At 54.6% G+C, this 17,629-nt stretch overlaps 1 protein-coding gene across 2 annotated transcripts in view; it reads right to left on the minus strand.

Moving 5' to 3' along the window:
• Positions 1 to 776: 776 nt before the first annotated feature.
• Positions 777 to 17,629, minus strand: part of MTCL2 (microtubule crosslinking factor 2) — a 59,189-nt gene continuing 42,336 nt past the window's right edge. Inside the window, exons 7-15 of one of the 2 annotated variants that reach the window (XM_084888620.1) lie at positions 15,955 to 16,080; positions 14,570 to 14,800; positions 10,513 to 10,617; positions 9,147 to 9,314; positions 7,569 to 7,790; positions 6,214 to 6,285; positions 5,188 to 5,258; positions 2,616 to 3,960; positions 777 to 1,959 (exon numbers count right to left, since the gene is read on the minus strand). In XM_084888620.1, coding sequence (XP_084744746.1) covers positions 1,807 to 1,959; positions 2,616 to 3,960; positions 5,188 to 5,258; positions 6,214 to 6,285; positions 7,569 to 7,790; positions 9,147 to 9,314; positions 10,513 to 10,617; positions 14,570 to 14,800; positions 15,955 to 16,080 — 2,493 coding nt within the window. In that variant the 3' untranslated portion in view covers positions 777 to 1,806. Of the gene's footprint in view, positions 1,960 to 2,615; positions 3,961 to 5,187; positions 5,259 to 6,213; positions 6,286 to 7,538; positions 7,791 to 9,146; positions 9,315 to 10,512; positions 10,618 to 14,569; positions 14,801 to 15,954; positions 16,081 to 17,629 lie in introns of both variants that reach the window. The other variant, XM_084888619.1, reaches the window with a different exon arrangement.

Consider the following 17,629-nt stretch of genomic DNA (forward strand, 5'->3'; position numbering starts at 1 on the left):
GTGTGTGTGTGTGTGTGTGTGTGGCCAAAATAGGTTCACTGGCACCAAGGGGAAAGCCACCTGAGGCCTCTTGGCCACACTGCAATGAGCCACGTCACAATCTCTCCGACGGCTCGGGCAGTTTGCCTGTGCCGTGGGGGAGGGTGGGCAGTGGAGTTGGGGCTCGGAGAGGAGCCATGAGAGGTCATAAGGCTAAGAGAGGCTGGTGAAAAGGCTGGCAGGCTGGCAGACACTCTCAGATCCATGTGCAAAGCTGCAATAAACAACATTCTCGAAGTTCAGTCCTGTCTTCCTGCAGATTCTCATGTGGGGAGTTTGGAGAGGTCTCCATGCTCTTGAGAAAGTCTGAGTAATCCATGTTTGACTCAAAAACCAAAAAAAGGTGTCAGATCGGGGGGTGGGGGGGAGGGGAAGAAAATGAGAAGGGAAATGGAGAATGTCTGGTGATGTGGGTCCAGCCCTCCAGCTGGTCAGTGAGCATTTACAGACTGGCTGCCAGGGGCCAGGCAGGTACCAGGTGTGGACTGAGAAGCAGTGCTCTGAGGCCAACGGTCAGGAATGTTGGGGGAGCCAGAGAAGGGCTCCAGCGCTGGAGGGGAGGGGCCAACCTGACCAGGAGGCCGGAGCTCAGCTGCTGAGCTGTCTCGTCCACACGGGGGGTCCCCACACCTGCCCATGGTGTTCAAAGCCTCTCATTATCCCAGCGGCAAGAATACATGTCTTCATTGCCAATAAATTACCTTAGGGGCTTTGTGGGGTAAATTAAATTATTAAAATAAAGTAAAACCACCTTAAATATTTATAGTAAGAAAAATTCAAATAAACAAACCTAGGCAAGAAATGTGTTACTGCCGTGTCCCGGGACACCAGCCTCGTGGAGTGCTCCTGGGCCCGGCCTGGCCAACCGGAGCCTCTTACTGGGAATATCTCTGCCCTCCTCCCCCAGCCACCGGATGTAAACACAGCGGCGATGTGGCGCCCTCCAGGGTGCTGGGAAAGAGGCCCCAGGGACAAGGCAGTGGGCTGTTAGGCAGTTACCTGTGCACCAGATCTTGAGAGTGACTATTTCTGCCCTCGACCTATTTCTGCCCTCAAGGAATATCCTGGGAAGGGAGGCAGTTCCAGGGGCTCCCGGCTCTGAGCCCCACACCTTCTTCTCACCTTCTCGTCCTGCTGCATGCAGGCTCTGGGCAGGGAGATCCAGAGCACCAGGATTCCAAGCAGGCTCTTGGCCCTGGCTACTGCCCTATCATACCCCCTGGAGTCACAGCGGGCCAGAGCAGTGGGGCTGGGAGGAGGCGGCCGTGGGGGAAGGAAGGGGTGGGAATCATGTCCGGCCCAGCTCCACCAGGAACCCCAAGCTGAGTCCTAGGTCAAAACCCGTGCTTCTCATCAGGGTTCCCTCCCCACGAAGGGGGGTGATTGGTGACGATCATCTCCAGGAGTTCCTTTCCCTGAGGAGTGTGTCCTTTCCTCAGCTCTTCGGAGAGGTGGGTGTGGGCAGAACCAGGCAAGACGCTCCTTTAAGACCCAGGGACAAGCTCTCCATGGATCTCTCTGGAGATACTTCGAAGCATGGTTTTGGTCTTTCTCCTACTCACTGGCCTTCCCTGGAGGAGCCAGAGATCGCCACCCCGTGGTCAGCAGGAGACCCCACTTTACCTTGGAGTTTGAAAGCTGTTCTCTAGCAGGGGTGCAGCTGCTCTCCCCCAGGGCGAGGCGATGGGAGGGCATGACCCTCCTCTCCGCTGTCTCCTTTCCGTCATCCATGCGCTGGGCTGGCTGAGGCCGGGGGCTCCGCTGCGGTCACTCGCTGGGAGGGGCTGCTTTCTCCTCCCCGCCCCAGCTGGACTCTGCCGGGTGCAGCCTGCACTTGGAAGGAGAGTGGCGAATGGCAGAGCGGGAGGGCCGGGCGAAGCAGGAGGCGAGGGACTGGGCGCTGCAGTCACAAACGGCATCCTAGGAGGAGGGAGAGGAAATCAGGAGGAGCCAGGAAGGACAGACCGGCCAGGGGTTGGATGACCAGCCAGGCAAAGAGCTGGCTCCATTGTGACAGGGACCAGGTCCCAGGGACGGTGGCCCCTCTTTGGACAATTTTTAAAAATTGTTTTTCTTGACAATTATGGGATACCATAATCAATAAAGAAATTTTTTAAATAAATAAATAAATAAGGCACAGTTTATAAACACCCCCCAAAAACAATAAAATAAAAATTTGTTTTTCTTCTATTAGAGCAGTAATGAGTGTTCATAAATGATTTCCCATAATGTAATAAATTCTGGAAAATACAGGGTACCAAGGTGATGCCACTGAACACGGAGACGGCACAACTGACTCTCACGAGTCACACGGGCAGGCTCCAGCACACCACTGGTGGCAGGCGCGATGCGAGCGCACGCCCTTCCTGCGGGGGATGCTGGCCATCGCTAGTCCTCACGAGCCTCTTGGTACCCGGACCACGTGTCATTCCAGGCCTGGGGCCTTCCGAACCCGGTCCCAGAGCAGCACAAGAACTTTCTCAAACACATCAACTACATTCCCTGAAAACCAGAAGGTCTGGGACCTTGTAAGCCATCCCCACCTCCCAAGGAAAAGGGCACCGCCCCCCACCTACCTCGTTGGGAAGGACTGGCGTCCCATCTGCGTCCCGGAGGATACCATCTTTCCCCACCTGGGGGAGCCCGGAGAGCCGGGCCTCCTCGCCGCTGCCTGACTTGGGTGCCTTCTTGTTCAGGATCCTGGCCATGCCCTCCGGCTGGTGGTAGCTGGCCGGGGAGAGGGGCTCGGGCTTCTTGGCGCTCTCCTCCCCCACCGCCGCCACCGCGGTGGGGCTGGGGGCCCGGCCGCACACGTTGCGGAAGAACTCCTGCACGATGCCGTACTTGGGGGGCTCGGGCTTGGCCCGGGCCTCGGACATGCCCAGCTTCCAGACGGACTCCGTGCTCCCCGAGTGCTCCACCACGCTGAAGAGGCTGGACAGCCCGTCGTTGATGTTCCTCAGCACGGGGCTGTCCCGCGTGGTGGTGGAGCGGGCCCAGGCCGAGCCGTTCTGCTTGCCCTGGTGCAGGTTCCACAGGCTGCGGTCCTTGGCGCTGTCCAGCTTGGACACGGACCGCCGCTGGAGCTTGGGCGAGCCGTACTTGGGCGAGCAGCAGGGCCGCTCGATGCGGGCGTGCACCTTGTCCAGGGAGGAGGAGATCTGCTTGCTGCGCACGGACACGAGGGAGGAGCTGCGGGGGGACCAGCTCTTGCCGTGGAGGCCGCCGCGGGGCAGGTCGGTCTGCAGACCCACGCTGACCATGCGGGTGGTCTGGGTGCCCACGCTGGCCAGGCCCACCGTCTGGCTGGACGTGCTCTTCACCTTCCTCTCCAGCGAGCCCGAGCGCATGGCCTGGCGCACGCAGTTGGTGATCTCCTTCATGTCGTCGCTCATGTTGCCCGATATCTCCAGGTTGTGCAGGGCCGCGGGGAACCCGGGCCCCCCGGCCGGGGGGCCGCCCCCGGAGCCCGCGTCCAGGCGCTGCCGGGAGAAGTTGCACAGCCAGCGGCCGTAGGAGCTTTCGGCCAGCCCGCTGGCCTCGGCCGACTCTTTGGGCTTGGCGGTGGTGAAGAGGAAGCCGGGCTCAATGATGATCTTGCCCTCCCGGTCGTGGACCACGGGGACGCCCAGGCGCCGGGCCACGGGGGGGCTGTAGTAGACGCGGATGCCCGTCTTGTCGGGGGCCGTGTAGCTGCGCTGCATCTGCCTCCCGGCCGGGTCCTGGCAGGCCAGGGCCCCCAGGCGGCCGCAGTCCCGCGGCTGCGCCTGGGCCTCCTTCTCGGGGTCCACCGGCTGGGCACCCACGAAGGCGAAGGCAGGGCTGTTGGGCAGCTTCTTGCCCCGGGCGGCTTCGCCGGCCAGGTAGGGGGAACAGTCAAGCAGACTTTCAAACTCAGACATGGAGGAGACAGATTTGGTCCTGGGAAGAGCAGAGGGAGGGAGGGTGGAGTGAGTGGGAGATAACATGCCCCGAGCAAGGCACGCTGGCCTCTGTCCCTGGTTCTGGTGCTGCCCCAGGGCTGGGCCCACAGCCGTCCTGCTCGCCCCGCCCCACACCCCGTATGCACTCACACCTATACACCCTGCCTAGCACACTCTGAGCATCCGAGGGCTTTTCCTTCCGACTGCGGGAGCACCCGTGGTTTCCACACAGAGGAAGCTGGGAAAAGTCAGAGTTTAGGCCCTTACACGTAGCCCTCGACAAACAGTGGGTGGAACTGGGTGGGATTCCGTGTTCCTTGGGTGGGAGAACTCTGAGCTGCATGCCTGCTCCGGCTCCCGGAGTTCCTCACGGAAACTGAGCTCAGGTTGCCCGTGGAATGATAGCGCCCTCTCTCCTGGCTGCCTTCCCTTCCCTGACTCACTTCCAGGTGTTTCCTGGAATCCACTCCCAAATACATCATTTCCACTCAAACCCTCGTCTCAAGGTCTCACGCCCTTGTGCTTGCTTCAGGGGAACCCAAACTAACACTTCACTGAGTCTCCAGCATGGGCCTGGCACCCAGGTTGCCTGAGGACCGGACATGCTGGGCGTATGTCGTGCACCTCCCACGTCAGACTGTTCCGTCCGCCGATAACCCCAGGAGGCGGCTGCTATTCTCTCCACCAGCTAGAGATGGGAAGCAACAGCCGGCGTCAGAGCTGGAGACGGCAGAACTGGAATTCAAAACCCACACTCGACTCCACAGTCCACCTTGCTGGTCCGGCGGCTCCCTCTGGGGCTCCGTGGCCCTCACTCCTTCCAGGGGTTTCCTAATGGTGCTGACGCGGGCCTGAGAGCCTGAGGGGCTCAATAATCCCGGGAATGGGAGTCCAGCTTGACTCTCCCAACTACAGACACAAGAAGAAAGAACCTCAGCAAGAGCTAAACGATTTCTTTCCCAGCTAGGATTTGCGGGTGCCCCAGCTTTCCATGTCCAGAATCAAACAAAAAAAAATCACACCCAGGAATCGTTGCTCCAAGTGTCCCAGCGCCTAAGTGGCCTGGGTTGCATAGAAACCATATGCCTGCATTCCGCCAGCTCGTCTGAGGTGCAGAGATGGGAACAGGAAGCAGGGGAGAGCAGAGAGGCAAGGCGCGGGGCAGGTACAGGGCAGAGCAGGGGGTGGGGCTGCAGGGGGAGGTGGGTGGAGGGGATGCCAGCACCTCTTTAAGCCAGTTCCCCCGAGCTCAGCTTCGGAAACAGCCTCCTTGTCATGGATCTTTTCACTGCGTGTCTGTCAAGGAACAGAGACAAGAAGGGTCAGTTCTGGTCACCAACACCCTGAGGGAAGGCGACAGGTCACTCTGGGAACTGACCCCACCTGAGTCTCCTCTTGTGGAGCAGGAGTGATGTCAGCACTGACCTAACATGCCGATTGGTCAGGTTCTGGCTATATGCACCTCCCCTCCCCCTAGGTATGCGATCCAGGCTTGACCAATGGGAGCTCCAAGAGAGAACCCCAAGGAAACAGAGTCTGTTTAGAACTTAATCTGCATGTGATGACAGCTCCCGGGACCGCTGTTCAGTTGGCAGCAGTGATCTGGAGGTTCCTGCTCTGGGCTTGTCTCATCCTGGTTCCAAAGCAGGCCCCACTTTTCTGTACCTGCATTGCCAGCCCTCGGGAGCCCCTAATAAATCCTCTCCTGCCTCAGTTCCCCAGAATCAGTTTTCGTTGAGGCCACTGACTAACACACCGCTTCCTCAGGCTGTCCTGAGGATTACACGGGATGATGGAAAGGACCGGTCCACTCCCTGTTTGGTTACTTGACGTGTTGCTACAAGGACAATGCAGCTGAGGCTCCGGTGCAATCTTCACCCGTGTGACCTAACTGATCTCCACAACCAGGGCTGGGCCAAGGCAGAGAACATGATTCTCATTTTACCAACATGGCCACGGGGGCCCAGAGAGGGCGAGTGACTTGCCCAGAGTCACCTGGCTAGAGGCCCTGCTTTTCAGAAAGGCACATATGAAATCTAAAGAGGGCCAGGGGCCTGGCCAAGAACACAGACACCCAACCCTTCCCCCAGACATGGAAGGATGGAGCTGGCAGAGGGTCCTTCCAAGTGCCAGACCACAGGCTTGGATGTGGACGGGGTGAGCATCCTCCTTGTCACCTCCTTCCCCACTGAGGGACTTCCCAGGGTAGCCAGGAGCCGAAAGAACATGGATGGCTTGCCACCTTACTCACCTCTTTCCAACTGCTGTCCTGCTTCTCCAAGTCTGAGTGCTTCAGGACCCAGGGGTCAGCAGCCTTCTGCAGCTGGGCAAGGGTGAAGAGGGCGGTCAGTGGTGGGCACAGCTGGTGAGCAGGGCCCCGTTCTGTGCTGGGCCACTCTCCAGGCTCTGCTTTTCAGCCTGGGGAACCCAGATCATGAACTAGAAGCCACCTTCACAGTGGGCAGCAGCTCTGAGTCACCATCAAGGTGGATTGAGAAATGACCATAAAAGCAACCACAGCCGAAACCGGTTTGGCTCAGTGGATAGAGCGTCGGCCTGCGGACTGAAGGGTCCCAGGTTTGATTCTGGTCAAAGGCATGTACCTTGGTTGCAGGCACATCCCCAGGACGGGGTGTGCAAGAGGCAGCTGATCAATGATTCTCTCATCGATGTTTCTAACTCTCTATCCCTCTCTCTAAAAAAATCAATAAAATAGATATATATTGAAAAAAAGCAACCACAGATGGACATCCTTATAGATGACATTATATCTCCCTGGAGGCCTTGTGCAGGATGGTGGTGGGGAGGCCCCTCAGCCCAGCCTGTGCCCTCTCGCAGTCCGGGACCCCTGGGGGGGTGTCCATCTGCCACAGAGGTGGGAAAGGTGCTCACCAGCCATGAGCCCAGCTTCTGGCTGTGGCTCCCCCTGTGGGAGCGCACTAACCACCAGAGGGTAGCTCCTGCATTGAGCGTCTGCCCCCTGGTGGTCAGTGTGTGTCATAGAGACGGGTCATTCTGCCATTCAGTTGATTTGCATATTAAGGTTTTATTATATAGGATCCTATACACTGTAATACAGTTGTTACTACAATGTTAATTCATGCTACAATTTCTGCAACAGCTAAACCAGCTAAGCAGCGGCTGCACCACAATGATGTGAACCGTAGGGGCATAATGTTCAGCGATTGCTTTCCCTATCTCCCTCTCTGGGTCGGAGGACTCCCATTTTCCCATGGGGACCCACCTTTGGTTCTTCCCTCTTGGTTCCTGGGTTAAGGCAGGCTCACACCTAGCCAATCAGAGCCTTGTGGGAAAGGACACAGCTTTCCACCGCAGTCCCTGAGCTGTGAGGATATGAGCACAAAACTAACAGTGGCCATATCTGGGGACAGCTTGCTTAAGAAAAAAACACACAGAGGAAAGCAAGTCTGAGAGACCTGCAGAGAGAAAGACGCAGTTCCTACTGTGTCCTCTGAGCCCCTGGAGGCAGCTCTGCTGAAGGAGGCCCACCCCAGGCCTTTCTCCACAATGACTGCCCCTGTGGCTCGAGCCAGCTCGGGCTGGGACAGGCCTCACCTGGCTCAGGCGGTTCTGCAGCTCCTTTACCTGCTGCTCTACCTGCTGCTTCTCAGCCTGAAGCCGCTCCACCAGCTGCAGCTTCTCCTGGCCCCAGTTGCGCTCGCTGACCTGCAGCTGCCGCGTCAGCTCCATGACGGCGCTGTAGGACTCCGCCAGGAGGTGCTGCTGCTCCTCCCGCTCCCTCTGCAGGGCGGCCTTCCACTCGGGCCCGTTCCGGTCCCCGGCGCCCTTCCCGGCCTTCAGCTCTGTCTGTGGGAGGAAGAGCAGATTGGACACTGGCATCAGGAGGCCCCACCTCTCTGCTCACCTGCCCTCTTTCCCTCCAGGACACCAGCAGGGGGCAGGGGAGAGAGTTCCCTGGGAGGACTCCTCACTCAGAACTACCCCCTCCTCCCAAGCAAGGCTCGTGGAACTCTTTCTACCCACCCCGCTCACTGCTGAGGGCTTTCCGGCCATTTATTATCTCAGTATCCTCGTGCAAACTCGGCAAATGACTACCGCTTCTGATATTTTACACAAGAGGAAGAGGTTAGAGGGGTTAAGTTACTTGTCCCAGTTCCTATAGCTATACAACGGCAGGTTCCTAGTTATGGCTTCTCACACTTAACAGCTCTTACTAGCAGTACAGAGTTTACAGCTAGTGGGGACATGCACCCAAAGTCATGTCATGAATGCGTGCAGGAATCCCTCTAGCGTGATGGCTTTCTCAGCCTCAAACCCTGGGTGGCAGGAGGTGAAGAGATAACCTCAAGAATTAAGGCACACCCCACACCCTTCAGGCTGTGGTCCGGGATCTCAACCCTCATGGGGACAGCAAGGTTCCCAGTGGAGAGGAGCACTGGGTCAGGAGGGGGAGGGGCTGGCGCAGGCAGTGGGCGCTGTGCGATGTGTAGATGGGGCAGGAGCTGTGAGATCTGCAGGGAGGGTCAGGAGGAGAGCAGGATGGCTCAGGGCAGCCGGAAATTTGAACATTTGGAAGGTGAGCCAGGAGGGACAGAGGTTTGGGGAGTGAGGGTAACATCTGCCCCTGACTAGCTGAGTGACCTTGGGAAAGAAACTTGACTCTCTGCCTGTTTTGTCACTTGCCCGGCAGAGATAATGAGTGCACTCATCTCCACGGGGCCATGACACTGGACGGTAGCCTGCAGCAGGGGCAGGCTGGAGGAAGCCGGACCCTGCCGAGTTGTGGGGGGGAGGGGGGAGACTAGAGGTGGTTAGAGCACTCTCTCCGAGTGAAGGAAGTCCACCCCCTCACTGCAAAAACCAGAGCGGGGCAGCCACCTGCCCCCGGGTACACAGCAGAGACCACACCCCCAGAGCTCCTGGTTAAGGCTGCTTTGGTCATGCTGGGTTGTGGGGAGAGGAGCCCCTCAGTTTGAGCAGAGGTAACAGAACAGAGCCAGGAAGCAGGGGCTCAAGGGGATCCTTACGAGGAGAGGAAGGGAAGAATGAGGACAGCAGGCAGAGGAAGCCCAGGTGTGTGTGTGAAGGAGTCACCAGGTGCAGAGAGGCACTTACGCTTGGACATCCTGCTCCCAGATCCCACAACTGAGGGCTGCGCTGAGACAGGACCAGGGAGATGTCTCTGTCGGGCGGGAGACTCACCGGGGAGGTGTGACTCTTGAGCTCTGCACGCTCCGTCTCCCAGGTGGCCTTGGCCTTGGCGAACTGCTGCTGAAGCTCCGTCAGGCCACGGCGTTCGTCCCGCAGCAGCCAGCACAGCTCCTTGAGGGTCACCTTCATGTCGGCCAGCGTCTTGATGTACTCATTGGGCTGCAGACAAGGGCGAGGCCTGGGTCAGGAGCGCTTAGAGGGGCTGTGAGGGGAGCCTGGGCCGGGAACACTCACCCAAAGCCCAGACTGGGACCCTGCCGGGCCTCAGGCAAGCCCCACCCCCTCTCTAAGACATCTCACCCAGGACAGTTTAGCCCTAAGATTTCTAAGCTGAGTCATCTCAACCCTGGCCACCTCCTGGGCCTCACATCAATAACCCTGCAGGTACAGCCGTAATTACGCTGCCTACATCGAACTGGGCCCTGGCTGCTCTGAGGCCCTGCAGTGTCCAGGTTCTGGATCCTTCTCCTTAGCCAGGAGTCTCTCTGACCCACTGTGGGCCAGATAAGGGGTCCGAACCATGGGGCCTCCCTGAATGCCTGATTCGGTCCCAAATCTCTTCTCCTTGTCCCATGGCTTGTTTCCCACTCGTACCCAAGCTCACTGTGTGTGCCCTGGGAGCCTGACCCCACTGTTCTCTCTACCCCTGGCATGATTTGAGAGTTCCTGACTTGAGACCACAAGGTCGATCTTCATATGACCCCAGCCTGATGTCCTCATCTCCACTATGTACATCCCAAAATGCCAGGAATCCCAGAATACCTTGCCACACCTCTGCACACACTGTTCTCTTGGCCCAGAATAGTTTTCCCCTCATTCTCTACTAGGCAAACTCCTATTCATCCTTCAGATTTCACCACCTAGCCCTAGCCAGTTTGGCTCAGTGGACAGAACACTGACCTGTAGACTGAAGGGTCCCAAGTCCCATTCAGGTCAAAGGCACATGCCCAGGATGCAGGCTTGATCCCCAGTAGGGGGTGTGCAGGAGGCAGCCGATCAATGATTCTCTCTAATCATTGATATTTCTCTCTCTCCCTCTCCTTTCCTCTCCGAAATCAATAAAAAAAATATGTAGAAAATACCCTCACCACAAATAACCACTTCTCTGTGACACTGTCTACTACACTCCAAACAGAATTAATTGTTCTCTGGCCTGCGGCCCCACAGTCCACCATCTGACCCTCTGTCAGATGGGATGACGTATATACCCCACAACACTGAGCTTCTGGGGCCAGTGACCAGGCAATCACCCTCTGCAGCTCTGGTGCCCAGTACAAGACAGATCAGAGAAGGTAGCAGGAAGTGGTCACTAATCAAAGGAAGAAAAGGACAGGACAGAACAGGACTGGGAACGAACCGTGTTTTGGGTCCAGCTGTCCCCCATGCAGGTCTTGTTATCCGAATGCTGGGCATTTAATTCCTCTTCCTCCATTAGCAGGTACAGCTCCTTCATGCTATTTACCTAGTTTAAAAAAACAAACACCACACTCATCAAACGATGGGAAGGCATCATGCCTGGGGGTCTGACCCTCAGGAGGAGGGGATTCAGGCTAGTGGCCCAGACAGAAAGTGGACTGAACAGCCAGACTGGAAGACAGAACATGATCTGTGGTGCAGCATGGCTCAGAGGCATCCAGCTGAGCACCACATTTTAACTCTGGCCCCTGGGCGCCATCTAGACCGGGAGCACAGCTGGAGAGTCAGGCACGTCTGGCCTCCCACCATCTCTCTACCCCAAACACCATGAGGCCTCTCTGAAAGCTACTCATAAATGACATGCTGTCAGGCCAGGTCAAAGTAGGCACAGTGGCTGGAACACAAAAGACACAGGTACCCCGTGGTTATAGAAAAGGGAACCAGAGGTTCAGGTTGACAGAAAGGTTTCCTGGAGGCAGGATTTGTCGCTGATGGAATCTGAGCAGCAGTCCAGAGCTGGCCGGGGAGACCAGGGTACTAGCTCAGGACAGGAATGAAGCAGAAGGAAGCCACCTTCTGACCGGGGTGCACATCCATCATTTATTTGACAAATGTTTACTGAACTCCTATCATGTGCCAGGCTTTGTGCTCAGAACTGGGGATACACCGGTGAGCAAGAGAGACAAAAAAACAAACAAACAAGCATACAAACCCTTTAGCTTCTATTCCGGTATCAAAAAAACAAACATGTGAAATGTATGAAATGCCATTAAATGTGTGGAATGTCACATAATAACAGGCGCTATGGGAAAGAGAAACTAAGAAAAGGAGCTAGGGTGTGCTGTGCCTCGGTGGTCAAGGCAGGCCGTGGAGACAAGGTGATACGTGGGCCGAGTCCTGAAGGACATCAGCTGTGAGCTTAACGGCAGGTTGAGAATTCCAAGAAAAAGGACAGAACCCTGAAGGGGGAACCCGTCTGTCTGAGGCAGTGAGGGGAGAGCAGGGCTGGCGCAGCAGGCCACTGCGGGAACTCCGGCTTCTCCTCCGGGTGAAATGGTGGCCAGGGGAGGAGGGACACCGGCCTGACTTTCAGTTTCACAAACCCCTCCGGGTGTCACCTGGAGCCGTGGTCGGCAAACTGTGGCTCTTTGGCCCCTTGAGTGTGGCTCTTCCACAAAATACCAGGGCCTTGGCCGAGTCGATTTTGAAGAAGTGGCATTAGAAGGAGTTTAAGTTTAAAAAATTTGGCTCTCTCAGCAGCAGCCAGGCCCAAAGCAGCCAGGCCGGGAACGGCCAGGCCTGGAGCTGCTGGGCCCAAAGCAGCTGGGCCCATAGCAGCCGGGTTGGGAGCAGCCAGGCCCGGAGCAGCAGCAGCCAGGCCCAGAGCGGCAGCAGCCAGGCCGGGAGCGGCCAGGCTTGGAGAGGCCGGGCCTGGAGCAGCCAGACCCAGAGCAGCCGGGTTGGTAGCAGCCAGGTCCAGAGCAGCAACAGCCAGGCCCAGAGCGGCAGCAGCTGGGCCCGGAGCAGCCAGGCCCGGAGCAGCAGCAGCCAGGCCTGGAGCAGCCAGGCTGGGAGCGGCCAGGCCCAGAGCAGCCGGGCTCGGATCAGCAGCAGCCGGGCACAGAGCAGCTGGGCCCGGAACAGCCGGGTCGGGAGCAGCCAGGCCCGAAGCAGCAGCATCCAGGCCTGGAGTGGCAGCGGCCAGGCCCAGAGCAGCTGGGCGTGGAGCAGCGACAGCTGGGCCCGGAGCAGCCAAGCCTGGAGCAGCCGGGCCCGGAGAAACAGAGGCCAGGCCTGGAGTAACAGTGGCAGACAAAGAGCAGCCGGGCCCAGAACAGCTCGTTCCTCACCTGCCCATGCCCCAGGGCTGCTTCTCAGAAACTTTTGGGGGAACTTAAGGGTCTGCTGAATCAAGTGATGAAGGCTTAGATCTGGATGTGTTGAGTTGTTGTAGCGCTGGGGTGTTGATCTGTGAGTGGGGCCTTAAGTGGGGTCTGGATGAGGTTGGTTGATCTATTTGGATGTGTCTTTTGTTTGAAGTGTATCCTTGGGAATGTGGAGGTATTATTGATTTGAGAAAATGCTAAGTAATTGATTTACTACCCGAAAAATTTAGTTCTGAAAGTTTAAGGTCTCTTGCCAAAAAGAGGTTTTAAAGCTAACACCTTAATTTTATTTTATTTTTAAAAAAATATATTTTATTGATTTTGTACAGAGAGGAAGGGAGAGAGATAGAGAGTTAGAAACATCGATGAGAGAGAGTCATCGATCAGCTGCCTCTTGCACACCCCCTACCGGGGATGTGTCCGCAACCAAGGTACATGCCCTTGACCGGAACCGAACCCGGGACCCTTCAGTCCCCAAGCCGATGCTCTATCCATTGAGCCAAACCAACCGGTTTCCGCTAAAGCTAACAACTTAATTTTAATGGAGAAAGGGGAGGACATGCCCTTTTCACCCAGAACAGGTAATCCAATTCCAGCCAGCAGCTAAGTTTAAACAATGTGTTCATTTACATTTGAATGGCTACGCCTGTTGATAGCCAAAAGGCAAGTTTACATGTAAACAAGTTTGCTTCTCAGTTCCCAGGGCAGAAAAAACAAGGTTTAAAATTATTAGATTTTAAAATTTATTCTTAAAAATGTAAAAGTTTATTAATTAAAAAAACAAGGAAATTAAAAAACCTGATGAACAATATTAACTGTTGATTATAATAGAGATACGGGAGGGGAGTGGACTAACAATTCTCAGGGGAAAGGGGAGTGGTGGATGCGGGAAGAGACTGAACATAAACTGTGCACCTATGGATGAGGACAATGGGGGGGGGGGAAGGGCAGAGGGTGGGGTGGGAATCTGGTGGAGGGGGGAAAAAAATGAGGAACTTTTGTAATAATATGAATAATAAAGATTGATTTAAAAAATAAAAATAAAAAATAAAAAATTTGGCCGAAACCGGTTTGGCTCAGTGGTAGAACGTTGGTCTGTGGACTGAAAGGTTCCAGGTTCGATTCCAGTCAAGGGCATGCACCTTAGTTGCGGCCACATCCCCAGTAGGGGGTGTGCAAGAGGCAGCTGGTCGATGTTTCTCTCTCATCGATGTTTCTAGCTCTCTATCTCTCTCCCTTCCTCCTCTCTGTAAAATATCAATAAAATATATATTTTAAAAAAATAAAATAAAATAAAAAATAAAAAATTTGGCTCTCAAAAGAAATCTCAGTCGTTGATATTTGGCTCTGTTGACTAATGAGCTGGAGATGTAGGGTAACAGCAGAGCCCCATATCACACAACTCTCAGGGCACCATCCCCACGAGTACATGCTGCCCGGTACCTCCCTGTACCCGGGTGAATGTGAGATGCTTGGTGGAAGGGTACAATGGCAGAAGCAGGGAGCCCAGTGAGGAGGCTACTGTGACAGTCCAGACAAGATGTGATGATGACTCAGAGAGGGTGAGGGGAAGTGCAGTTGGGTCAGATTCCGAACAGATCCACCATGGGCAAGAGTGGCCATGCAAGCCGTGAGCCTGGGTGAGCTCCCCAGGGAGTAAGTGCGGGGGAAGGAGAAATGCCGCCCGAGGGCTGAGTCCCGGGGACTCAGAGGTTCTGCGGTCAGGTCAGGGAGAACGGGAGGGCCCAGCCAAGGAGATGGAGAAGGAGCCACCAGTGAGGTGACAGGAAAACCAAGCACGTGTCCTGGAAATCACATGAACAAGGGTTTCTAGGGTCGGGAAGGCGCAGAGGCTGGAGTGTGTGTGTGTGGGGGACAGGGCCTGGATAAAGAAACACCCCAATTCTGTCCCCAGCCACGAGTATTTAAATATACAATCTTCTATCTATTACACACAGGTACACAACTCTTTCTCTGAAATCCTTGGGGTCAGGTGTGCTTGGAATTCAGAATTAATCAAGATTTAGAAGAATAATATGGCACCTACACTCTATCTGGTCCTATCAACTCCATACCGCCCTCAACCCGGTCCCAGTCCCAGAGGAAACATACCTCAAGGAAGTCATCCCTCTCGCTGGGCAAAACCTTGCCCTGGCGCCAGCGCTTGAGGAACCACCTGAGCTTCATGAAGAGCAGCAGGAAGTTGTGCTTGAACTGCTGGGACTCTTGCACCAGCATGTTCTTCTCCTGGCTCCAGAACTTCTGCTCCAGCCTGCGCTGGAGGCTCAGGCTCTGCAGCTCAAACTCCCGCCTCAGGAGCGCCCTCTGCTGGTCCTCCTTCAGCTTCCAGGTGAACAAGAAGAGCATGAGCAACGGAGCTGTCTCCCTGGGCACTACCCCACCCCATTCCAGGCTTCTGACAAGGGCAGTGAAGGAAATCTGGGTGGTGTTTTGTTGGTGATTCCTGCCAGGAATTCCACCACTAGCAGCTCATTCTGTTGAGCTAAACACTACCCTCTGCTACACCAAGGAAGAGGAACTCCTAAAGTCAACAGCAATCCGTTACTGAATCAGTGAAAACAGCTGGGATTTGAATCCAGCTCTGTTTGATTACAAGAACCATGACATAATCTAATAAGCATGTACTTCCTGCCAATGTTCCGCATGAACTCACATTTAATGAGGAACTTGGGAGGGTGATCAATGAAGGCAGGGAGGGGTGAGGGCATGCTGGGAGTGAGGAAGACTGAGCACATGTAATATCCTAGAGAAAGCAATGCCATGTCATGGCTGAGAGGGAGCCAGAGACCTTGATTAGAATCCTAGCCCCACTTTGCCTGGATGTGCAACCCTGGGCGAAAGTACTGCAGCTCTCTGGGAACCCGTTTCCCCGTCAGGAAAATGGGGACACAGCATGAGGGAAGCACTGAGGATTAAAGGACATGATGTGTGGAAAGTGCATTACCCAGGTCTGACGTACCGGTACGGCAAGGGCTTAATAAATGCTTTCTAGGAGTAGGATTAGCATCTTGATTACCAGCCAGATGCAAATTATAGGCCTTTCGGCTATAGATTTTCAGCTCTGATGGGGGTAGAACTTCATAGACCGGAAACGGAGACTCAGAGATGAGACGGGGGGGTCACAAAGACAGCCAATGACCAGCCCCGGACTCCAGCCCCGGATTCCAGCCCAGGACAGCTAATGTGTGACCACATGTGCAGCGACACTCCACAACCAGGGGGCAGGAAGACACAGGTTTCCCCTGACATTCTTGCCTTCTTAAGTAAGGTGACCAGACGTCCTGCTTTTTGGCGAGACAGTCCCGATTTTTAACTACGGGACGCGGGACAAATTGTTAAAAATCGGGCCTGTCCCGCCAAAAAGCAGGACGTCTGGTCACCTTATTCTTAAGACTTGTGGACCTCTGAGAATTCTGCCTTCAGATCAGGGAAGGGAGGCTGGGGTACGTGTAGGTAGGGCACTGAGCACCACGCACCTGGACCATTTTCTGGTTGAAGCTGTCAGCCTCCTCCTTCCGTAGCTGCCGCTCCTGGGACAGCTGTTCCTGCAGGCCCCGGAGGCTGTCGTGGGCCTCAGCCAGCACCAGCTGCAGCTCCTTGATCTGGGGGAGGCAAGAGGGCCGTGAATAATGAGGAGGCAGGAGGGAGAGAACAAGAGGAGGGGAGAAGCTGTGGTCAGAGGACAACAGTCGGAGGAGAGCAACAGCAGTACGTCAGACCCAAGCTGCCTTCAAGTACAAATCAGACACAACGGCTGACCCTACCTCAGTGGCCACTCGCTCTGCATGAGACAAAACGGTGCGCGTCAAATCTAGCTATCACAATTTTAACTCGATCATGTGTCTTTTTAAAATTTACCTGAAGAAAATAATATACTGTGGACACTGAGTTTGATCTGAAAAAATGTTCACTAGCTCATTGTTTATAACTGCAAAAGTTACAAACAACTTAGATAGCAATGATGAGAATCAACATATGCATTAAAGGGGCCTATCCATAGGTAAAATCCATAAACTATATCCTTAAGGATGGTGTCCTTTATGGTATGCACATTATCATACTGTTATATGTATACTACGGTATGTGATGGTATATACTTCAATAAAGAGTTTAAAAGATGTATCTCAGCAGAAAAACATAAAGAGCATGGACACACACTAAATGTCAAGAGTAGTTAACGACGTGATAATCTTATGATCTTGGCTTTCTTCTTTGTACCTTTACACAATGGTGTTTAGGGACTGCGTTGTAGCTATTAGTTGCTACGTAATAAAATCTTAAGAAAATGACAATAAAACGCTACATTTTCACGGGAAATTGCGCTTATAAGTATTTGTAGCTAACCCAGGCAAAACGAACCTACTGTTAGAAATCAGGATGGTGCCTGGAAGAGGACATAGAGGACTCCTGGGCAGGCCATGCTTGTTTATGCATCTGCTTGCTGACTGCACAGGCGTGTTCAGTTTGCGGAAATTATTTGAGCTGCCCACTTACACAATGCAAGTGCTTTTCTGTAAGTATGTTACACTTCACTTTAACATGTTTCATGTATTTCTAATAACTGAGGGTGATTTTCATGGTGTCAAGTTAAGCAGGAGGAAGAAAAAGGAAAGGTCAGTTCCACCCTTACACAAAACCTTCCCAGGCATAGCACGATGTCCCTCTGTGAAAAAAATACACGTTTTTTATCTGGCCAATAATGTGGAAATTTGGCAATGGAAAGCACTGACTTGAGGTTTATCTTATACTCCTGTTTGGTATGAAAAATCCTTGCAGGGCTAGATCTGCTTACTTTACGGTTCTCCGTGAACTCAGTACCAACACAGTGCCGGGCAAATGGAAACGGATCACTAAGGAGTGGTTGAATGAAACAATAATCTGGTGGAGCCCAGAGGCCTGGGGTGGGCTGTTTCTGGCACCCTCGGGCTCACCCCCGTGGTTATTGTGGTCTCTTCTGCCTGTGCCTCTAGGTGCAGCCAGCTGACTTCAGGGACCTGCCAGAATGGGAGCCCCGGATATGCCTGCAGAACATCCTTTTCTCTGCAGGTGAGCTGGCCTATTTCCTTTTCTCAGAAAACAAGAACTAAGTATCTCCTGATTCCGCCCCTCCCCCTTTGGCCAGGGCTGCTAGGAAACTCTAACCACCGAGAG

This window comes from Pipistrellus hanaki (assembly GCF_964339955.1).
Source record: "Pipistrellus hanaki genome assembly, chromosome: 6".
Taxonomy (NCBI): domain Eukaryota; kingdom Metazoa; phylum Chordata; class Mammalia; order Chiroptera; family Vespertilionidae; genus Pipistrellus; species Pipistrellus hanaki.